General features: G+C 47.2%; 1 protein-coding gene across 1 annotated transcript in view; it reads left to right on the top strand.

The window, feature by feature from the left end:
* Positions 1–22600, top strand: part of ABCA13 (ATP binding cassette subfamily A member 13) — a 330719-nt gene that overhangs the window by 73738 nt on the left and 234381 nt on the right. The window contains exons 18-21 of the mRNA XM_044246994.1: positions 1266–6047; positions 8119–9927; positions 14074–14180; positions 19263–19381. Coding sequence (XP_044102929.1) covers positions 1266–6047; positions 8119–9927; positions 14074–14180; positions 19263–19381 — 6817 coding nt within the window. The remainder of the gene's footprint in view (positions 1–1265; positions 6048–8118; positions 9928–14073; positions 14181–19262; positions 19382–22600) is intronic.

Raw genomic sequence — 22600 nt, 5'->3', positions numbered from 1 at the left:
CAACACGTTGTACCCATCTCAGGTCTCACTGCCAGGAGCGTTCCTGAGTTGGGGGTCTGCCCCAGTCCCCACAGTGGAGGGGGCATTAATACATACCTGATACATGAACCATGTCATCTTTTTACATTTTTAAAAATATTTTACTTCTTGGGCGCCTGGGTGGCTCAGTGGGTTAGGCCGCTGCCTTCGGCTCAGGTCATGATCTCAGGGTCCTGGGATCGAGTCCCACATCGGGCTCTCTGCTCAGCAGGGAGCCTGCTTCCCTCTCTCTCTCTCTGCCTTCCTCTCCATCTACTTGTGATTTCTCTCTGTCAAATAAATACATAAAATCTTTAAAAAAAAAAGTTACTTCTTTTTACTTAGAGCAAGAGAGCGAGCATGAGCGGGAGAGGGGCAGAGGGAGAAGAAGAGAGAGACTCTCTGGCAGACTCCAGGCTGAGTGTGGAGCCCCACGTGGGGCTTGGTCTCACGACCCTGAGATCGTGACCATGGCCAAAATCAAGAGTCAGACTCTCAACCGACCAGGTGCCCCCCAACCCCACTGTGTTGTCTTTCTAAACTCAAGCACATAGGGCCCCAAGGACTTAAAAAGTGGACTGGTGACTCCTGAGTTAGTGGAAGTTAGTAGACTTCTCCTCGTGTGGACCTCTGTTACGGGTGTGAACTTGTCGGAACCCCTGAAGTGCTCCTTTGAGAACTGTGTGCATTTTACAAGTAGTCACCTGGAGAGAAAGTACACTATCTAAAATCATGAGTTTCTGGGTACTTGAGGGGCTCAGTCAGTTAAGCATCTGCCTTCCGCTCAGGTCATGATCTCAGGGTCCTGGGATGGAGTCCCACATTGGGCTCTCTGCTCAGCGGGGTGTCTGCTTCTCCCTCTCCCTGTACCCCTCTCCCAGCTCTAGCCAAGACATTCTGAGACACAACAAGGAATCGAATCCTCAGATTCTTCTGGCATATGTAGCAAACTTACCTTTAATGATCCTTCATATGAAATCATGGAGTAAAATAATTTCAAATGCATTGTTTTTGGTGCAGGAGGCAGATTTTAAGCTACATATAGGCATCTGCATTGTAACTTTCTAAAGCACTTTGGAATACTCACAACAATTCAATTCCAGTTGTGAAATATACTGTGTAGCAAACAGTCCATTTATGTTTTCCTCTAAATACGTGTATTACTTTGAAAATTTGATACATTGAATTTGTCTTGAATTTATTTATCTATTTATTTGGATACTAAGACAATTCCATTAATATTGTAGTGTCTTGAATTCCACGAAGGAACTTCTCATGATGGAAAAGAAGTTGCATTCCCTCGAGGATGAGGAAATAAACTTTTTTTTATCTTTTGTGAGATTTTTGGAGGAATTATTGCCTGATCCTTTCGACTCGCCCAGCGTGCCCAAATTCCATGACCTCCCATCTCTCAGTGACACTCTTCTGAACACAGGCCACTTTTGGGTCAACCATTCAGGAAGTTTAGAGAGCGACACATCTGCTATTGCTACTCAGAAACTTTTGGAATTTGGCAAAGCGGTGATTGACAAAATAGGAATTCTTGAAAGTCTCTGGATAAAGAACGAATCAGATAATATTTTGAGGTTCATGGAATTAGTACTTTTTGAAATTGATCCCAAGCTCCTGGAATTGTGGATGTATGGCATTTCAAAAGAAGAAAGAGTCAGGCTGGAAACCATGTCTACACTTCTTAATTTTTCTGTCCCAGAAGATGAGAGGGTCCTTATCAAGAGCCTTAACTTTTCCCAGTTGTTCCAGTCGGACTGGCTGCGATCGCCAGCTATGGAAATGGACTTTGTACACTTGAGTGAAACTGTGATCAGCAGTCTCTATGAGCTCGGATTTCTGAAGGAAGGACAAGTCTTTGAAGCTCTAGACACAGTCTATGCTATAAGGAATGCGTCTGAACTTTTCTCAGCCCTTTCTGAGCCCGAAAGACGAGCCGTGGACACAGTCTTGACTAAGATATATCTAGACATCTTCCAGGACAATGATTCCGCTTTGCTTCTGAAGATTTATGCTTCATGTTTTGAATATATTTACAAACTCTTGAGCATTCCAAGTACAGAGGCTTTGCTATCTTTCCTTGCACAAACCTCAGAGTGCATCTTGGATATCATAAAGCAATTTGATTTTCAAAACCTCGGTAAAGCATTTGAATTTTTGTATGAGACAACAGGAGTTCTTGAGGGACTTTCTGAGGGATCTCATTGTCAGCAGTTGCTTTCAATTTTTAACTACTTGGAGCTTCAGGCCCAATCCCTGATGTCTATCGAGGGCCCAGAACTGGAAGTGATTCCTGCTACTTTGACAGGCCTCAAACAGCTGCTCCTCGTAGACAAAGATTTCCGTATTTCCTTCTTTCAATACATGAGCCAACTCTTCAACGAATCAGTCAAAGCCCCATTGGGCAATGAATGCTTTGCCTTGGATGATAAGAACATCTTTTCTGTGAACGACTCAAAAGATAGAGGGTCTTTATTTATTCTTCCATGGACACAAATTCTTTCCAACCTCTCAGCGGACGGCAGGACGTTCAATGAGTTCATGGCTGTCCACTGTACAGTCTCATGGCTTCAGATGTGGACTGAAATCTGGGGAGGCGTATCTCATCTCTTCCAGCTTGACATGAATGTTTTCACTCCTCTCCATGTTGGTCTCACTCAGCTTCTGGATGAATTGGAAAGTGATGTGAGAATTTCTGAAAGCTGTCCGGGAATGTTTCCCACCCATCGCCCTGCCAGACTCATACTGGATTTGTTTAAAAATGTAACTCAAGCTGATGGCTTTCATGATTGGGATGAGTTTTTGACTCTCAGAGACCTCTGGGTAGTATTAGGTGATGCATTAGTTGGGGTAAAGTCACTTAGCCCCGAACAGGTAAGGAAGTCCCTTTTTACCATGGAAACTGCCCTGCATCAGCTAAACACATTTCCATTAAACACAAATGCAAGCAGAGAGTTTTTCTATTCTCTGCTTGACATTTTCATGGAATTGAGCAACACCTCAGCATACATCGACAGAAAGGTACAACTGATAAATCACTTTCTTACAAATAACATTACAAATTATGGAGTGAGGCTGGACAGTATCATCACGGAGTTAAGAGAAACAATGTTATTGCTTCGAAATGTGTCACATGACCAAAACTTATTGTCCTGTGCTGGGATTTTCCAAAATGTTACCGAGTTTATTTTGGAAGATGGTTTATACGTAAACATGTCACAGAAGACATTACGTATTCTGGCCATGTTAAATTCCACATTTTCCTCCGAGGACACGATTAGCAAACTGAAAGGATGCGTTACATGGATAGACATCATGAACCATCTGTACGTGATGTACAACTCCAGTGTTGCACATGACTATCCTCAGGGTAACCGGAGGAGTTTCAGAGACGTGGGAGACAAAATTAATTCTACACTGAAACTTGCTACTTGGATTCTCAGTATGAAGGGACCTCACTGCACAATGAATAAGTCAGATACAAACTGTGTGAATATTGTATTGAAAAATGTAACCAACTTTCTGAATGCCATACTCACCGAAGTCTTTGAAAGGGAAAAGGTACCCAAATTTGAGATCTTGCTAACCCTTTTCAATGATTCCACAAACCAAGTAAGGATGATTATCAACAACCTGACGAGAGACTTTGATTTTGTATCTCAATCCAACTGGACGCGTCTTACTGAATTAATTCTAAGACCCCTAGAGTTGTCCGATGACATACCTAGCCAGTTTACACATCTTTGGTGGCATTTAGTAGCTCTGGGGAAGGAAATTCAGAAACTTATGAAAGGTATTTCCACTCACCTCCTAGAAAATGACTCCTCTTCTACATCTGAAAAGTATCTAAACCTATTTGCTACCAGTTCAAAAGAAAAGGATGTCAACAGTTTAGGCCGTTCATTTTATCATTTAGCCAGCTACCTTCTCTTCAACCTGTCTCATGATCTCCAAAATCCACCACCAGTAATGTCTCACAAAATCATGAACGCCGTAGGTCTTGCCATCCAACTGATTCGGGATGTGTTCAACTCCCTGGTGCCCTCAGTTCTTCACAATGTTCCACAAGATCTGGGTGATATTCAAATTTTCAAGAAGGTAGCATCTCTCCTGCGCACTCTCAAGAAGACAGACATAGACCTGCTGGTTGACCAACTTGAACAAATGAGCGAAAGCCTAACGGATTTCTTTAAGAATATCAGTAGCTTAGGTACCCACAATCTGGGGGCCAACCTGCTTGTAGGCTTGGTGGAGAAATTTGTAGACAGCTCACATTCTTGGAATGTCAATCATCTGCTGAAGTTCTCACGCTTGTTCCCTAAGGACGATGTGAATGTCGTGGTAGACGTGTACTACATGCTTCCTCATGCTGTAAGGCTCCTGCAGAGGGGAGTTGACAAAAACATCACAGAACTCCTCAAGGATGTCTATAACTTCACGCTCCTTCATGGCATAAGCATTTCCAATGTCACCAAAGAAGACTTTGCTAACGTGATAAAAACTCTTTTGGACACAATTGAATTAATAGCGGAGAAACCAGGAATTCTTTCTGAGGCTTTCACTTGCCTTCCTGTGGTTTGGTGCTGGAATCACACAACTTCTGGGTTTCAGCAGAATCCGAAGTTAGAAGGCTGTAAATCCCAAGAGCTCATGTCATCTTCCTTTTATACCAAAGTGGCCAGCCTGCTCGACTACCTCCATATCTATCCCCCAGGTGAAGGTTTGCAATGTTTGGACGAAGGTTCACAGAAGGCGATTACGAGGAAGATGGTCTGTGTAATTCGTGAACTAGTGGACTGGAATTCCATTCTTCTAGAGCTTTCAGAAGTCTTCCATGTTAAAATTTCGCTTGTGAAAACCATACAGGAATTTTGGCATAAAGTGTTACCATTTGTCCCGTCTTTTGAAAATCAAAGCAACGGTAGCATCTCTGAACTTTGTCCCAGTGGCCCCATAAGGCAAATTGTTTCGCAAATCATAGCAAAATTAAAAAATGTCAACTTTACAAAAATTCCATTAGCTGAACACATTCTTGATACACTAGCTAGTTTAAACAAGATCCTTAACATCAGTGAAGGCACAGAGGCATCTGCTCGAAATATGATTTCCTTAAATTTTGAAAAGATCATGAAGTTGCCTTCTAGGGATCAGCACCTAGAAAAGAGTACCCATTCTCTAGATCCTCCATTTGAGACATTTCTAGATGTGAACCTGACAGGCAGTAGTTTAGAAGCACCATCAAGTTTTACTAAAAAAAGAGAAAAAACTTTCAACTCTTCTTACTTTGAGGATCTAGAGATTGAGCTTGAAGAAACCATGGCCAATCTAAGCCACAACTTTCCTATCAAACCCCGGCTTTCTGAAATTATCAAAGAAATTCAGATGCTTAATTCAGAGACTCTTCAAAATGTAACTTTGCAACTTGCCCATTTTTTCGAAAGCCTGGGCTCATCGTCATTGAGGATATCAGAAGTTGTTGAAGATTTTCTGCTGGTCATAAAAAACTGGCTTCGTAAATGGGCAAAGGAAGATGATTCTGGAATGATTCAAACATTATTTCTTCTTATGGCCAATGAGAGCTCAACTGATGATCTAGCTTTGTTGACCAAGGATATTGCTACCTTTTGGGGGCTTCTTAAAACCATTTCTAGGGAAGGTAATTCTGATGTTGCCCATCTTACGCAATTGCTAAGCCAAGAACAGCTAACTAATTTCTCACTTGTTCAATTCCTTTTTGAAAGTTTCCTAATTAATTCAATCAGTAATTTAACTGGGAAGTCTCCAGAGGCAGCCTCAAATTCAAGTGATAATGACCTTCACATAATGAATTTCATTCAGCTCACCTTGAACAGGACACAGTCAGAAAATGGTGAGAGAATAGTCCTTCCTCCGAGAAGCGTAGTGGATTTCATGGAACAGGTTTTGAAAACATTCTTCTCATTTTTGCTAGAGGAAAATTCTGAGAATAGAATATCTCTTCTGCTAAAGGCCTTCCACAAAGACATCATTGCAGAGTTGAGGTAAGTCTTCTTTTTTTTTCTTAAGATTTATTTCTTTCTTTGGGAGAGGGAGAGAGAGAAAATGCTTGGGGTGGTGGAGAAGGGGCAGACGGAGAGGAAGAGAGACTCCAATAGACTCCGTGCAGAGCACAGAGCCTGATGGGCTCGATCCCACCACCCTGAGATCATGACCTGAGCTGAAATCAAGAGTGGGACACTAAACAGACTGTGCCAGCCAGGTGCCCTGAGACTTGACTTTTCTTTTCTTTTCTTTCTTTCTTCCTTCCTTCCTTCCTTTCTTTTCTTTTGTATAGTAAATAAGGTTGTTATATGTTACAATTGATTTTTTATTTCCTGGAGCGTATAAACATCAGTAACAGCACTTCTGTACCCATCACTCCTGGATGATCTTTGAAGGGAATTTTGTCTTAATGGACATTTCATTAAAATATCATGGTGAAGGGCGCCTGGGTGGTGGCTCAGTGGGTTAAGCCTCTGCCTTCAGTTCAGGTCATGATCTCAGGGTCCTGGGATCGAGTCCTGCATTGGGCTCTCTGCTCATCGGAGAGCCTGCTTCTCCTTCTCTCTCTGCCTGCATCTCTGACTACTTGTGATTTCTCTCTCTGTGTGCCAAATAAATAAATAAAATCTTTTAAAAAAATCATGGTGAAATAATTTTGATGATTGTCATCTAAGTAGTAAACACGTACAGAAACCTAGCCCCTGGCGATTAATCACTTATGCTCTCTTACGTTCTTGGGTTATGCAAATAGTTAGAAAGTTCTATTTTATATGGAATTTAAACATTAGTTAGTTGGTTTTTTTTTTTTTTGAGATTATTTATTTACTTATTTGACAGAGAGAAAGAGAGGGAGATGGAGAGAGTAAGCACAAGCTGGGGGAATGGCAAGCAAGGGGGAGAAGCAGACTCCCCGCTGAGCAAGGACCCAGACACAGGACTCGATCCCAGGACCCCAGAATCAAGAGCTGAGCCAAAGGCAGACGCTTCACTGCCTGAGCCGCCCAGGCACTCCCAGCATTAGTTTTTATATATGTATATGCATACACTTAGTCATTATTTGAAGTGATGTAGTCACTGTCTCATCACCAGTGGGGCATTTAAATATTTTTATTCCAGTTAATCTAACATTTTATAACTGGTGGTCACATTATGTTTCTCTCATATTTATTTTTTTTTCCTTCTATTGGAAGCTTGCTGGTGAGAAGGCAGGAGGGATACTTCAGTTCACCCTGGCATGTCTGTATCAGTCAGTGCCCGGCCCCTGAAGTCGAACGAGAACAGGGATTTAATTCAAAGAACTGGTTCATCCGCTTGTGAGCACTGGCTAAGCAGGTGCCAAGGCAGTAGTGCAGGCTGTGCGGAGGGAGACACAGGAGAGTTGTGGGGGGGCAGGGTGATTGGAGAGAAGAGCAGTTGCTGTTTGGGGTTGCGAGGTCAGGGAAGTTCGAAGCTGGCACTGAATGCCCTTCAACTGATGAAGTCTGGCCCACCCAGGACAAAATCCCATCTTCTTATGTCCAAATTTACTCATCAAGGGCATTAATCGCACCTGCACAATTGTTTCCCAGCAGCACCTGGGTTAGTGTTTATGTTGCACACTGGCTATTGACTTCCCTTCATCCTCCACTCTCCTGAGGGAATCCACCGAGACTAACATTAGTTAGTTAGTTAGTTAGGGGGTGGGCTGTCACTCAGCCTCGCCTCGCTAACGTGGTACAGAGCCATCACCCATCTGAGCGAGTTGCTGGGACTTCGAACTTTCAGAAGGGTGTTACCTCTTGCAGTGAGAAACAAGTTATATGGACTTCACCTTCCTGGCTTTTCTAAAACCGGAAGTCTGTGGCTTTTGAAGCAGCTAGGTTGGAAGCATAGCGATGAGGTTCTCTGTGAAATTCCTCCACGCTTCTCATTATTTGGCACCAAAATATTAATTTTCATCTGGAATGTGTGTTAGTGTGTCATCTTGTAGTCAGTGTGATTCCCCCATGGTGCTACTGTGACACAAACATAGGCCTCTCGGTTCTGATCCTTCCACTGATAAACATGAAATTCAAAAATGTTTATTTGCAGTTTCGTCCCAGGGGATAAAATCCTAGAAATTCTGACACTGGATCAATTTCTTACCGCCTCAAAAGAAGAGAGACTGATGAGCATTTTCTCAAGTTTAAAGGAGACTCTAAATCATCTAGTCAAAAGTTCATTTATTTTAGACAATGGAAAATTTCATTTTGATCATCATCGAGGACTGAAGTTCATGAGGGATTTATTTAATGCTCTTCTAAGGGAAACCCCAGGGGAAAATAAGACTGAAAATAATTCGGAGTTTCTTGCGGCCGTGAGTCTGTTGCTTCTCCACACGAACAGCTCTGAGGATCTCCTCCATCTCAGTCACAATCTTAGGTCAGCTCTCCAGCTTGTGAGAGAAAGTTCTACGGAGGTAGCACATCTTCTGGACTTGCTTGTACACTCTCCTCATGAAGGTTTCCGTGACTTGTATCCTACACTCCGAGAAGTTATACTTTCCAATCTAACTAGTTTGCTTTCCTTCATAAATAATTCATTCCCTCTAAGAAACAGGGCAACATTAGATATTACCAAGAGATTGCTTGGTGTTCTCTCAAGAGCTGGTGGAGAAAGTGATGCCCCAGAACCTCTCTTGGAGATGTCTGATACCCTGACCATGCTGGTGAGAGACATTGCTGAGATGAGAGACCTTGCCACCTCGGTGACCTCCGCTGTGGAGCTTCTGGGGCTAGCCACAAGAGTTGCCCGGAAGGTGGCCACCATATTTGAAACTCATTCCATCTCCAATACCACTGATGCTATGAAATTCTTTGACAGTCTCTATACTGTTTTTCTACAAAGTATTCGAAATGTTGTGAGAGAAATAGGTACTTTGAAGAACGTAGACCATTTCACATCAGAAAATATAAGCAACTTGTTGACACCATTTCTTGACTTGGCTTTTGGGATGATTGGGGTCAAACCTACTATTTTGCAAGACTCTGATGTTAATGTGTCCACAAGCACATTCTCATATATGAACCATTCCAAAGAAGTTTCTGATATTTTGAAAGAAATCACTGAATTTTTAACTTCTCTGAAAAGCAGTTTGGGAGACATGGAGCATCTTGTGGTAGCCTTTAATAATGGGACCCAAATATTTGCGATGGATTCAGTCAGCATATGGGAAGAAGTTTTGGATTACTTAGTTCCTATAAATAATGTCATCAACCAGATAGACTTCTTACGTCCTAATCCACTTCCCAATGATAGTTACCCTCAAGATACAACGTGGGAAAGAATCCAGGAAGTGATCCTGTTTTTGGATGAAATGCTATCAAAAGACATCATGGAAATTGGGACTTACTTGAGAAGGGTGATTGATCTCACCTTGGAAGTTCTTTGGAGTGACTTAGAGAAGGATGACTGGCGTGTCTTTAATCTGTGGCTGACATTTGCTGAGCATCCAGATAACCTTTTGAAAGCCATAGAAACAGCTGGGGAGGTCTCCGGTGGAAGAGATGGCCCGAGTGGACCTTTGTTTTCCAACATGTCTCTGATTCAGAATGTAACTCATCAACAGCTTGAAGAAGCAGTCCAGATCGTGTTAAAGAGAATGGCTCTCTTGAGGAAGGAGCTTCCCCTAAATAATTCTCAGTGGATAAATGCCACGAGAACTTTGTTCCAGCCCATTTTTGAGAGTCTTGTTCATGTAGCCACTGGAAAGAAGATCACATTGGAAAAAGGAGAGAGGACCAAAAAGGTGACGGCTGGTTTTCCTTCCATCCTCCAGCTGTCATCAAGTTTCGAACAATTCCTGAAGGGATTAATCGCATTGATTGAGTACTGGCAAGAGGTCCCATTGATGGATCAAAGGTAATGAAGCCCCCGATTCACTTCCTTCCCCCCCCCCTTGCAGTAACTGCAAAACAGGACTCTGCAGGAATGGCCTGGAACCAGGTAAGGTATGGTTCTGGACTTCATCTCGATTGCATGCTGGAGTCAGTTCCAACATCCAGTGACTCGAGTCTGGTGTCTTCGTGACTTGACTTGTGATTTGGCATTCTGATATGTTTTGGATTTATCCAGAGGTGTTTGACAGTACATTATTCTTTTTTCAAAAGTAAAAACGTCTTGTTCTCTTCACTTGTCCCGCGTTAGGTGCATACACAGTTTTTCTGTTTCTACCCTCTGGCTGCCAAAGATCCCTCTGTTTGGTAGATAGATAAGAGTGTAAGACTACGCAGTCCCTGCAGACAACTGTGCTTTTAGCTGTAACCACCATTGGGAAGGGACAGGTGGCTCTTGGCTTCTTTTCTCTTTAAAGATTTTATGTTATCTCTGCACCCAACACGGGGCTCAAACTTACAACCCCGTGATCCAGAGTCATGCACTCTACCGACAGCCAGGCAGGCGCCCTGACATTCTCCCTCTTTAAGTTCAGCCCAGTGCTGTGGTTGATCCAGCTACAAGCTCTGCCCCCATGTCTGAGAGACAGGTGAGGGGAGCCCTGCTCTGATCCTGTCACTCATCGTGTTCTGGAAGTTTCTACTACTTCAGGTTGGAGGATTTGTGTCCTGGGTGTGCAGAGTCTCTGAGACACTGCTCTGTCCCAATCCTTCCTTTTTGTGTATGACAGTACCTTTGGTGGCCTGTGGTCCCTGCCTGCTCCTACCTTTCTCTTTATCCTATGGGGAGACTGGAGGTGCCACCAAACCCTCACTCATCTGCCAGAGAGTTTGACCTGTTTTCTGCTGGTTCTGTTGCAATAGGGCAGTGCCTCGATCCAGCCGTTTTCTAGAACCTGGCAGGATTTCCTCGGTTAGTGAGACGAGGGTCTCCTGCCTTGAAGAACTATCACTCCTTTGACATTTGCACGCTGCCTTCCAGAGCTTTTCGCTTCGCCTCTGCACTGCCTCTGATCCCACTCCCCACTGTGTGGGATAGTTCACTCTGCTCTGAGTTTCCCAGTGAGCTGGAGGCATTCTTGGCAACACGTATTCTCCACCAACACCAGTTTTCACTGGATGTTTCCGGTTCTCCGGGAAGGGCATTTATACCGTCCACCAAGGGTAGGAACAAATGGGCTGTGCTCTGGCTGTGTGGCCGAAACCTGGTCACTAAGCTCACAAGGCTACGTTCCCTGTGTTCTCCGCTTAGCGATTACTTGCTTTCCTTCTCTCCCTGTTTTCACTCTTCTTATCATCGACTTCTTCCATGGGGAAGATACAGAATGTCCCCAATAGGCCATCAGATTGCTCATGGGTTTGAGGTCTGATGGAGCCCTTCTCTCTGTGGTGGGAGCTTGTGGGGCAGCAGCTCACCTGAGAGCAGGTGCTCCTACCTGCCTACTGAGGGCCCACGGTCTACCAAGATGCCCAGGTGATTCGTGAGCATGCTCTAGTCTTTCAAACGCCACATTCCTCATATTGGGGGCTGGGAAGCCCAGATTTGGAGCAGTTCAATGTCTTATTCAATACAACACACCCACATCACAAGGAAGATGGTGGCCTTTGGTGTCTGTATAGAAAATGAAATCATGTTCCTTTTGCTTCCAGGTCCATGATCTTTTAGGCACAACTAAAATGTAATAATTAAAATCCCACAATTTACCAAAGTATGCACTACCAGATGGTGACCATTACACAGCTCTACACACCATCATGTTTGATTTGGCCCAGAAATGACAATGATAAATGTTTGTCTTTCTGTGGCACTAAAACCCAATTCAGGAATCACTATTTCCTGCCCCCCCCAAATATCCTCCAATTCCCCTGTATTTTTATTATACCTAAAAATAAAACCTCTCCATTTTGTTCTCTATTTTAGAGAAACCCACTGTCCTTGAATCTGGCTTCCCGAGAGGATTTTGTATTATTTTGTCTTACCTTCAAAAGCATCAAACAATGTCAGATCTTCTTGAATCTGAAATTAGCTGGTATAACTATGAAGAAACTCCACTTTTTTTTAAAGATTTATTCATTTATTCAAAAGAGAGTGCACAGGAGGGAAGGGTGGGGGGTGGAGAGAAAATCTTAAGCAGGCTCCACACTGGTCATGGAGCCTGATGCAGGGCTCGATCTTGAGACCCTGAGATCCTGACCTGAGCTGAAACCAAGAATCTGACGCTCAACCAACTGAGCCACCCAGGCGCCCCAAAACCATGTTTTTAATCACCTCAAGGATGCCTACACCCCAGGCAAAAGTGCACAGAATCAGTAAACTCATTCTCGTCCTGATAAATACATACACACCACCCCCATGCTGAACCTTCCACATTAACATGTGATAACTGTTTTCTCTAAGGACTGGGGGGATTCCCAACCATGGACAAACAATACCCCGTCTGGAGAATATCCACGTTTGCCAGGACAGGTGGCGGTCCCCGGTCCCATTAGGTGTGTTGAAGCAAGTGGCTCTTTGGCCATTCGGAGTCAGCTCCAAAAAGCAGGATGGATTTTAAACTTTTTTTTTTTTTTCCAGAAGGTTTCACTCCTTGGGGAAAGTAAATTTAAAACAGCACGCTGTAGGAACATTGCCTTGTGTTTAAACAAGCAAGCAAACCCTGTTCTGGTGGTCACAGTGTTCTGGAGAATTCCGAGTGAGGCATGGACTCAGGCTTGTGATGTCGCCTTGTCGGTCCCCTCAGCATGCACACACTTGACTCAACCAGGTTGACTCAACACTGAATTTCCAGAAGCCGAGAGGCTTGTCGATCTCCAGGCCTCAGCAAGGATGTTCCTTTTCAAGGAATTTTGGGGAATTTCCATGGGCAGTTGTACCCTTCATCGGTCGATGTGACCCAGTGTCCAAAAAAAAAAAAAAAAGAATATACACACACTTGGATAAACTCCTTGGCAGGTGCTTCACAGGTCCTGTTACTTACATACTCAGTTCTGTCAGACGTTGAGGATAATTCTGAGTTTTGGAAACAGTGTTAGCTCATTTAAGTGTGACACAAAAGCCATTCAGGGTTCAAGAAAAAATTCCTGAGCCCTTTTGGCCAGCGGCGTGATGGCAGAGCTGAGCAGGAGCCCTGCTGTGTGGGGGGGTCTCAGCCCATCCAGAACCGCCGCCGTGGTGGGCCAGCCCTCAGCAGCCACCTCCGTGACTCTCTGCAACAGTAACAGGCTGTGACTGACAAGTTCTGGGAACTACATGGCATAGCAGGGGCCACAAAGTGAGGCCACAGAGGGAAAAGAATGCCGGCTGGGTGCTCTGCCTTCCTTGGGGCGGAGGGTGGGAACCTAAGGTTTTCTAGGCTCTTTCTCTCTATTGGTGGGTTTAAAGCCTAAGAGAAGGCACTTGAGTGCAGGAAGAGGAGAAATGATGGGTGGGAACGGGCAGTTAACAAAGTCAACCTGGATCTTTCAAACAGAGGCGCCTCTGTGGGGTGTGGCTGGTAATGCGCGGTTTTGAGATAACTTCGGAATGCATACATTTGCCACTAAAGTTTGCACTGGGCACTTGCATTAATTACAAAAGGAAAAACCAGCCTTTAGGACTTTACAGCATTACAACTTAGTAAAACAGTGGTGTGGACGCCATTATCCCAACACCACCACTGGACCCCCTGAAGACCAACACACACGCAAACACACGAATGCAAACACACACACACACACACACGCATGCACGCTACACCTATTTTGCTGAAAGATAAGAAACTTACATACTAATTCATCCACTGCTGTGAGTTCTCTGTACATAAATGGTAAACCGTCAGATTTCTCTCCACTGGCTTCCCCTGCTCCCTTTCTCCCACCCTTGGCCCCAAGGAAGGCAGAACCTTTGCATTTGAGAATGGATCAAGGCAAAGAAAGGGCAGATAGCTGGCTTCCTAGCCCTGGAATCGATGCTTCCAGAGTGGGGGACCCAGTGTTGCTGAGAGGTCTGGATGGCCACCTGTGTGTCTGGGGTCTGTCGTGAAGGGGGGATAGTGACAACTTTCTGTGTACAGCAGGGATGCACACGGCTTGCCAATTTTCTCCCTTTCATGCCATTGTCTGTTTTTTCCCTTAGCATGGAAATGTGTCAAATTTTCCAGCAGCTTCAGAAGCCCACGGAAGCCATTGTGATCCTGCAGAAAGTGACGGTGCTGGTTCTCCGTGTGTTCAGCATCTTTGCAGGTGGGCTGTGCATGTGACAAGGGCCACACGTTGTCCCGTGCAGGCTTTCAGGGACCTGTTGTCCCAGGGATGGGAAGATTACCCCTGACTTTCTCTTAGAGGCCCGTGCGGCCTTCTTAGCCCCTGAGCTGGGCTTAGGTCTGCGTCTTTGCTCCTGGCATGCGCGTCCTTGTCTCCCCAACCTGAACTCCAGCTGGACTCTGTGACTTAGAGAGGAGGGCAGCTCTTCTAGAAGGACGACCTCCCTCTTTCTCCACTGGCAGGGATGCTGAGCAGACCTCTGTTGAACGCAACTGTAATGCCCTAGCTTCCACATCTCCCTCTCCTAGAGTCGATGCTGTTAGGCCTGAGGGTGCAGAGGCAGTGGGTGTAGAGACAGTGGGTGGGGTGACAGTGGGTGTGGGGACAGTGGGTGCAGGGCAGTGGATGTGCGGACAGGACCAGAGTCCAGGAGTGGGGGATCTGAGCCTCCCCTTCTGCAGGTCTGCCTCTCCCCCTCCCCTGGGTGGCTGCCCAGGTAATCACTCTAAGGCATCCCAGGTGAGGCAAAACCCAGCTCCATGCCCACAGGAAGGGGAATCAGCCCAGGTGGGGCGGGGGCTTCAGGATCAAACAGGCTGAGCCCAGGTCCTGCCCCGCAGCTCCCTGCTGAGCCCTCCGGAGTGGGAGCCATGCCTCATTCAAAGCACAGATAGGAGGAGGTACATAAAAGCAGACGGGAGCCCAGGTTGTCTCCCTGGGCTTGTGTGCTGTGGGTGCCCCCTCCCCCTACACTCAGCCGCCCCGCACAGTGCAAGCTGAGGATGAGAAATAGTAATTTAGGGACCAGCACAGGGATTGTTTAGGCTGAGAAACAGGGAAAGGGGATGTGTGCACACATGCATGTGTGTGCATGTGTGCATGTGTGCGTGTACACACATGTGTGCGTGCATGTGCATGTGCCACAGAGGTGGGGACACATCGATGTAAATGAAACCCCAGCTGGCATGTAGATCTTTCCCCTTTTTTAAAAAAGAAATTCTCTACTTCTGATTCGAGATGCTGTGAACGATGGCAAAATTCTGTTGACTTACCAAGCGTTGAATATCTGAGCACACCCTAGGACAGGCCACACATGATTTCACGCTCAGGTCAATTGCAAATCACATCTTTTTCCTGTGTCCCCAGGGCTCACCTGACATTGGGTCTAGCCGCCTTTAGACGCAGAATGATTCAGACATTTCTCAGTCAAGACGTAATGGCTGAAGTCTAATGTGATGACTTTTAAATGAATTCGATGTTCACTATCAGCTGGGTTTATGTTTCCTCCGCCATTCTGCAGTGCAGCCCCTAAAGGAAGGTTGCAGACTTGACATTAGGTTTTGTCGGCGACAGAATTAATTTTGGATTTGTCTGTTTCATTTCAAGAAAACTCGGGCATGCCTGGGTCTCCTTCAGACCTTCGTCCACTTTCCTCATTAAACTGTCATGCATTTCTGGAATAGGAGGGGGCCGTGACAGGCGGGGACAGGTGTCAGCACCAGCCAGCGATGATTGGGGGGTGGGGGGCCAGAAGGGGCGCTGGCTCTTGTCCAGTGACACAAAAGGGGTAGCACTCAGACCGGTGATGGCTACTCTTGGAAATGGAGTATTTTCAGGACCCGAGTCAAATTCGGTGTCCTCATGAGGACAGATGTCGTTTTTGTCCTCTGGATCTGATATCTGAAATCTGTGAGGATGTCTGCACGAGGGTTGGGGGTGAGGCCTGGGGGGCTCCCTGAACCAGAGGATTTGTCTTCTTCAACCTTCTGGTGTCCCCAGTGGGTACACTGAGGCTCAGACAGTGGCAGTGGGTTGCCAGGGACCTGGAAGTGAAGAAGTCAGGGCGTCTGGTGGAGCAGCCTGTGGGACTGGGGGAGGCGCGGTGGGGGGGGGTCTGGAGAGGGGGTGGACTGCCAAGCCAGAGGGGGGCTCTGACATGTCCCAGAGCCCAGAGGTGCCCCTGCAGGTGGGTGGGAAGAGCCAGGGCTTGGAGCTGGGTCTGCAGAAGCAGCTTGAGGCGCAGCAGGCATGGACGGGAGTGTGGAGGGAGTGGCTCTGGTGGGCGTGCGGGTTCCCAGCCTCAAGGGTGGTCCCTTCAAGGGTGTGCTAGAAGCAGGGGCAGATCTGACAGAACCACACATCCTCCCTGACCCAACTTCCAGCAACGCGAGGTCCCGGTCCCGGTCCCCACCTCCCCCACTTCCTTGGTTTACCCGGTCGTTGCCTAAATCCACGTAGTCAGGGAGTCCCTTCCTGGAGTGTCTGGCCCCGTTAGGTCTGGGTGACATAGCTCCCGAACATGTTGTCCTGTCTTCTCCAAAGCAGAGGCTCCTTTTGTCCCCAAAGACGGATGCTGGTGCCTTCCATAGCATGTGGCCCCTTTTGTTTGTGTTTTCATAGGAGATTGCTTAAGAGACACATTTTGCATTTTTTACTGTAAAGAGATCTGTTTTCAAAGTCAGAGCAATAGTGACATTAATGAGAAACTAAACCAATGAGGAGGGTTGCTTCCGAAAAGCATGATTTCGGGTGTATCCTGTGCAGTCGCCATTCTGTGTGCAGTTGACCCCCTTGCGATGTGGGCTCTGGGGCCACCACCCCCTCGTGCAGTCAGAAATTCTCGTATAATTTCTGATGCACCAAAACTTAACTACTAACAGCCTGCTGTTGACCGTATCCATAATATAGACAGTCAGTTAACATGTGTTTTGTATGTTCTATGTATTATACACTCTATTCTTTTTAAAGTTTATTTACATAATCTCTACATCCAACGTGGGGCTTGAACTTGACCCTGAGATCAAGAGTCCCAGATCCACTGACTGAACCAGCCAGACCCCTCCCCCCACCATACACTGTATTCTTACACTAAAGTAAGCTAGAGAGAAGAAAGTGCTACTAAGAAAATTGCCAGGAGGAGAAAATGTATTTGTAGGCTGTCCTGTAAAAAATCCATGCATGCTGTAGACTCATGTAGCTCAAAACTGTGTTTTTCAAGTGTCTTCAGGAGTTCAAACAGTTTTTAAAAAATTGCTTTGGAGAAACAATGTAATAATGTTAAGAAGCAGAACTGAGTTTTTTTTGCCAAACTGAAAAAAGGTTATTTTAAAGTTTTTGCTACTCCTGGCAATACATTTCATTTTGTATAGAGCAAGGCAGCAATGTTTACCAGGCATCTACTAGGTGCAGAGGTGTGTGCTAGGAGCAGGCGAGCAGAGGCCCTGGATGGGTGGGGGCAGTATGCATTTACCTGCTAGGGGTGCGGCGGGGTGGGCTCAGCACTGGCGGGAGGCAGCTCTGAAAGACAGGGTTGGGAGAGGAGCTCTGGGCAGGGCAGGAGGTACAGGTGGCTTTGGGGAGTGGGGAGGAGTCCCGGGAATGAGCAGGGGAGGGGTGTGACTGGTGGCTGCACAAGGTTGTGGATACCGCCCCATCCTTTGAGCAGATTCCTATTTTCAACACAAAATGAACAAATCTTTTAGAAATTGTGCAAAAAGGAAGACAGTTTTATTCGAACCTAAGTGAGGGCAGCTGCCCAGATACACAGTCTGCCCAAAGAAAAGGGTGCTCCCAGGAAGGAAGGTGTGGTGTAGGTGTTACAGGATTTGTGTCCTCTCGGTACCCATGGCTCTTGGTTGCTCTGCTTCAAAGAAGGAAGAGGTAGACCAGAGCGAGAGTGATGGGCAGCAAAGCACAGTTTACTGAGCAAGAGCATAGAGCTCCCAGAGAGGGAGGGAGGCTCTGAGAGGGTTGCCCCTGGAGTTTCTAAGTTTAGGGACTTTTATGAGCTCTTTTGGGGAACTTTCTTAAGCAATCATGGCATGCTGAGTTGTGCCAACCCGGGCTTTGGTCACGTACCTGTCTAGCTGTTAGGTTCATGCCCACGTGCTGATGGTCTTTTTCTGCTGACATCTGCAGGCTAGGTCTTAACTGCCCCTCGCCCGTGATACTGACAATGTTTTTGTGGTTGCCTTATTTTAGGATGTTTTGCAGAATTCATTTCTGCAAAGGCTGCAGAGCAGAATGTCAGTGTGGTCTTATGTACACTGCAGAACAGATGCTAGTGCTCTTTGATCTCAGCTGTCCCGATTCCCTATTTCCTTGTTGTGGACCCTGGCCCTGATCACCTACTGTCCAACTCACTCCTAACCCAGGGTTGTATGTTTCTTATTACGTCAGTTCCAAAGCATCATGAAGAAGGATGTTCTGGAAAATTACAAACTCAACCTTCAGCTATTAGTATGTGTAAGGCTGTGAGATTTGGAGTTATGGATACCTGGGGAGATTTTTACTCATATCTTTAGTTTGAAATGTTTCTTTTTGGTTATTTGCTAAGGAAGCAGGTGTACCATGTGTGCCAGGGGAGAAATAGAGCCCCCTCTCTGAGGTCTGGTGAAGTCCTTGGTGGAGTCACTTGGACCTTGGTGAACGTTGATGTACAGCTTCCCTGGGAGCCTGGGAGCAGGGCTCACCAGTGGGAAAGGTTGGGAATTTCCTTTGTCATTAGAACCAGCCATGTTCCATTAGGAGGAGCCCTGTGACTCAGAGGTGAAGATGAATTGGGGCTGGGGCAGGGAATCGAGAGCTGTGGGAGGCGTTAGGAGCAGGTGGAGAGGTGGGCTGGGAGGTGTGAGGTAGGGGACAGTCGTGGGGAGGGCCTCAAACCTACCATGTGAGGAATGTACCCCTTGAGCTGGGGCACTTTGGGGAATCAAAGAGGGCACTGGTCACAGCTACTTCCAGGCCATTAGGGAAGCCAGGGCCATCCTGGGCAGACCTGGTGAACGAGGTCCCTTCCCAAAGGGCTATAGAAGGATGGGCCACCGTGGGGGAGGTGGAGGGTGTTAATTTCTATACATTCAGTTACTTCCAGACAAACACCAAATGCCAGGAGCTCAAAACCACAGCTTTCCCTTCATATTCTGAAAGTGGATTTTGAGGATTTAAGAAATGTTCATGAATTTGTCATCCTTTTGGGTCTTTCAGAAATGACTTGGGGAGAGCCCCTCACCGGGGAGAGAACCGTTGACTGATGACCTGTCCCTGTGCTTCCTCCGACAGAAAACCCTTCCTTGACCAAGGACATGCTGTGCGCTGCTCTGAGCTGCAAGCAGGGTGGGATGCTGCGGCTGATCATACCTGCTCTCCAGGGGGCCGCCCTGATGCACGACCACTACCAGGTTTGTCTTCTGCCACCGTCTTCCTCGTGCCTGGCCACGTGAGGCAGTCTGCTCACGCCCAGCGCGCTGGCTGTGTCCCTGTAACCACACAGCTGTGTTGGCTTGGCCACGCCGGAGGTTAGCCCATGGCCCTCCTCCCCTGGCTTCTGCCGAGTGAGACTGGCATGTTCTGTGTTCAGGACTCCAGCAAGCGGGTTCTTAGCCTCAACGTCGTTGATAAGCCAATGATACGAACATCTGTGAGAGCAAGTTGTGTGCAAAATGAAGGTTCATCAATATCTAATTATTTTAGTGTGGTTTTAAAAAAAAGATTTTATTTATTTGAGAGAGCGAGTACAAGTAGGGGAAGCAGCAGGGGGAGAGGGAGAAGCAGGCTCCCTGAGCAGCGAGCTGGCCACGGGCCTCGAACCCAGGACCCTGAGACCATGACCTGCGCTGAAGGCAGATGCCCAGCCGACTGAGCTGCCCGTGTGTCCTGTGGGGGTTTTGCTGCTGACTGTGTCCTTGAGATGGTTCCCATCTCCTGCTCCTGTACGATGGCAGCACCTTACACACCGCCGTGCCTCTCTAACCTATTTTGTGTTCAGGGATGTCGCTTTGGTGGCTTGAGCGAGGTCACGGTGACACCATTTATACCATGGAAATTGGCAAATTCTACAAATAAGATCTTTCTCCCCGGAGAGCTAGTTGTTAAACACTGACCACCCACCTTGGGTTTTGACTCTCAGCACACCCGGGTGAGCACCGAGAGCCCTTCGCTGTATGGGGACCAGCCTCAAGGCTTCCTTTTATGGATTTGGATGGGAGCCCAGTGAGCAGCTGCATGGGGCCTTGAGCTGGAGCTGGGCCCGTGGCCATGCCTTTCGCCCATGGCTGGCTTCCTTCCCCTGGGAGCCAAGGCCACGGGGCCCACCGGCAGGCCTGACCTGCTGGGGAAGGGTGGAGGAGAGCGTCAGTCTGGCGACAGACTGAGCCCCTTCCTATCTACAAGCGCCTGACCTGGATGTCGTTAATGTTTTTTGTGTTCCAGCAACGCCACCTGAACACATGTCTGGGGAAGGCTGCATGGTCACAGCAGCCGGGAGAAAGGTGCTGCCAAGGGAGGTGGGAGGTGGTCAGGCTAAGCCCCCGGACATGGTGTGGGGAAAGTGTGAGCGGGTGGTCCCTGCATTGGACTTGGGAAGAGTCATGACCCAGCACTCTTCCCTCAGGACACTGATTTATGAGACCATCTAAATCTTATCTCCAGTTGCGCAGATCTCTGTCCTATATTAAACGTAGACCCATAAAAAACCCGACAGACGCCTCTTGAGTGCCGAGTGGTGTTTGCAGTCATAAAGGAAGGTGAACGCGCCCGCTTTCAAAAAGCTGCCTCGAAGCCTGCCTTCATGCTTCCAATTACTAGTGGCTGTCAACAGCTCGGGCTGCCAACAGTTAGGTCTGTCTGGAGAGCGAGCAGGAGTTCCTGTCTTTGATGACAAAAATAGGACTGGGCTGATCTCAGGGTGCGAAGCCTCTAGGACGGCTCAAGGTTTTTCAGAATGTGAGGCTTTTAGAAACAGAAATGCTCCCAGGCTCCAGGGTGTGAAGTGCTCGGTGCCCCACAGGGGTGAGCCAAAGGCACAGCTGTTTTTAGTTTTCTGGCATCTGACAGAATGTTCTGACAGAGGGTTGCACTGGCGCCAACGAGGCATCGCCCCGGAAGGGAGTGCCCTGGCTCTCGGTGGTGGAAAACAGCAGCAGGGAGCTAAACAGAGATCAGAAAAAAATTACGTTAAATTAAGATGCGTGTGCCCAGTGAGTTGAGACATGGAGCATGTGGCTGGAGCCCAGGTTGGGTTTCCAACCCTCTCCCCAAGTCTAGCCCTTTGGACGCACCTGTGGACTGTATTGCCTCTGCACAGCAAGCTGGGTGCACCTCCCTGACCGGTTCCTACAGACCTCCGGTGGTCAGACCCTAACTTGTGCTCTTGGTGGCCTGATCCTGTCCCCAAAGTCCAGCCTTGTGGATGTCAGCCTCGACCTTTGCACCCGACACTCCTTGCATGGAGCCCAGTGCGTCTGTGACAAAGGAAGTCAGAACTCACCTTCCAGTGTCCTTGCTGCTGGGATGGGACATCCACTGTCCTTCTCCACAACCCCACATATTTCAAAATCATTGTGTTGCTAAAATTAAGAATAAATCCATAGTGGGAATATTATAAATGAGTAGAATTACATAAAACTGGCATAAAATTACTGAATTCTGAACTACAGGCTCTTTTCTAGGAAGGCAGGCATTTTGGGGCAGAGTCCCGGGGCAGTGGGCTTCGTTCATCCTCTGTTCTCAGAAGGGAGTTGTACCCTTCATTGTGACCCAGGGGAATCCATGCACCTGTGTGCTAGGCAAAGGGGCCTCCGCAGAGGGGGAATATTGACATGGGACCGGATCCCCCCGCCAGTCCAATGGCTTTCTGTTGGCAGGCGTCCTCCCCAGGATGCAAGCCTCTGGGAGGCGGGTGATGAATGAATGGATGATTGGATGGACAGCTCTGTAGGATTTCTGTTCAAGCTTCACCCGCCCCCCCAATGACTGGGAAAATGTGAACTTGGAAAGGGACCCATAATCCTGGGCAAGTTAGTGGGCACCCAGTGTGTGGTGGTCTGCTGGCTGGGTGGGCTCCCCCGTGACACGGTTCCGAGGTACTGCTGGTGGCGTGACTCTGGGTGCCCTGGTCCCGTGTCACTGCACCCCATGAGTGCTCCCCTGTTACCCTGGCAACTCCTGGGTCCCCAGGCGGGTTCTGCTTGGCTGTGTCCGGTGACTCCAGGGCTCGGGTACCATTCAGTATCTTCCATGATTCACTTTCCTTGGGAAATTGATGTCTTAGGTCTCTCTCTGACCAGCAAAATTATTCATGGTTTCATTTGTAAGAGAAACTGATGGTGGTTTTGAGGGAAATTTTTATACGTTCTGTTGAGTAGAAATGCTGCGTAAGGATAGACTTAACATTTGATTCCTTTCTCACCTTCATTGGCAGAGGCTGGGGCCATGCTTCCGCCCTCAGGAAGAGTCGGGGAATGTCAATAAAATAAGATGACATAACAAAATTCTGGCGATGTGCCTCCGTTCTGTGCAACAGAATTTCTGTGTCCAGGGAAGGCACTGGGACGCGTGTCTGTCCACACGCTGACACGTGGGCTGTTTTTTCTGTTCTTTTCAATTTACGTTATTGTGTT

The sequence above is a fragment of the Neovison vison genome, chromosome 4 (assembly GCF_020171115.1).
Source record: "Neovison vison isolate M4711 chromosome 4, ASM_NN_V1, whole genome shotgun sequence".
Lineage (NCBI taxonomy): Eukaryota > Metazoa > Chordata > Mammalia > Carnivora > Mustelidae > Neogale > Neogale vison.
Note: the sequence above shows the minus strand (reverse complement) of the source record. Positions and strands in the feature narration are given on the sequence as shown.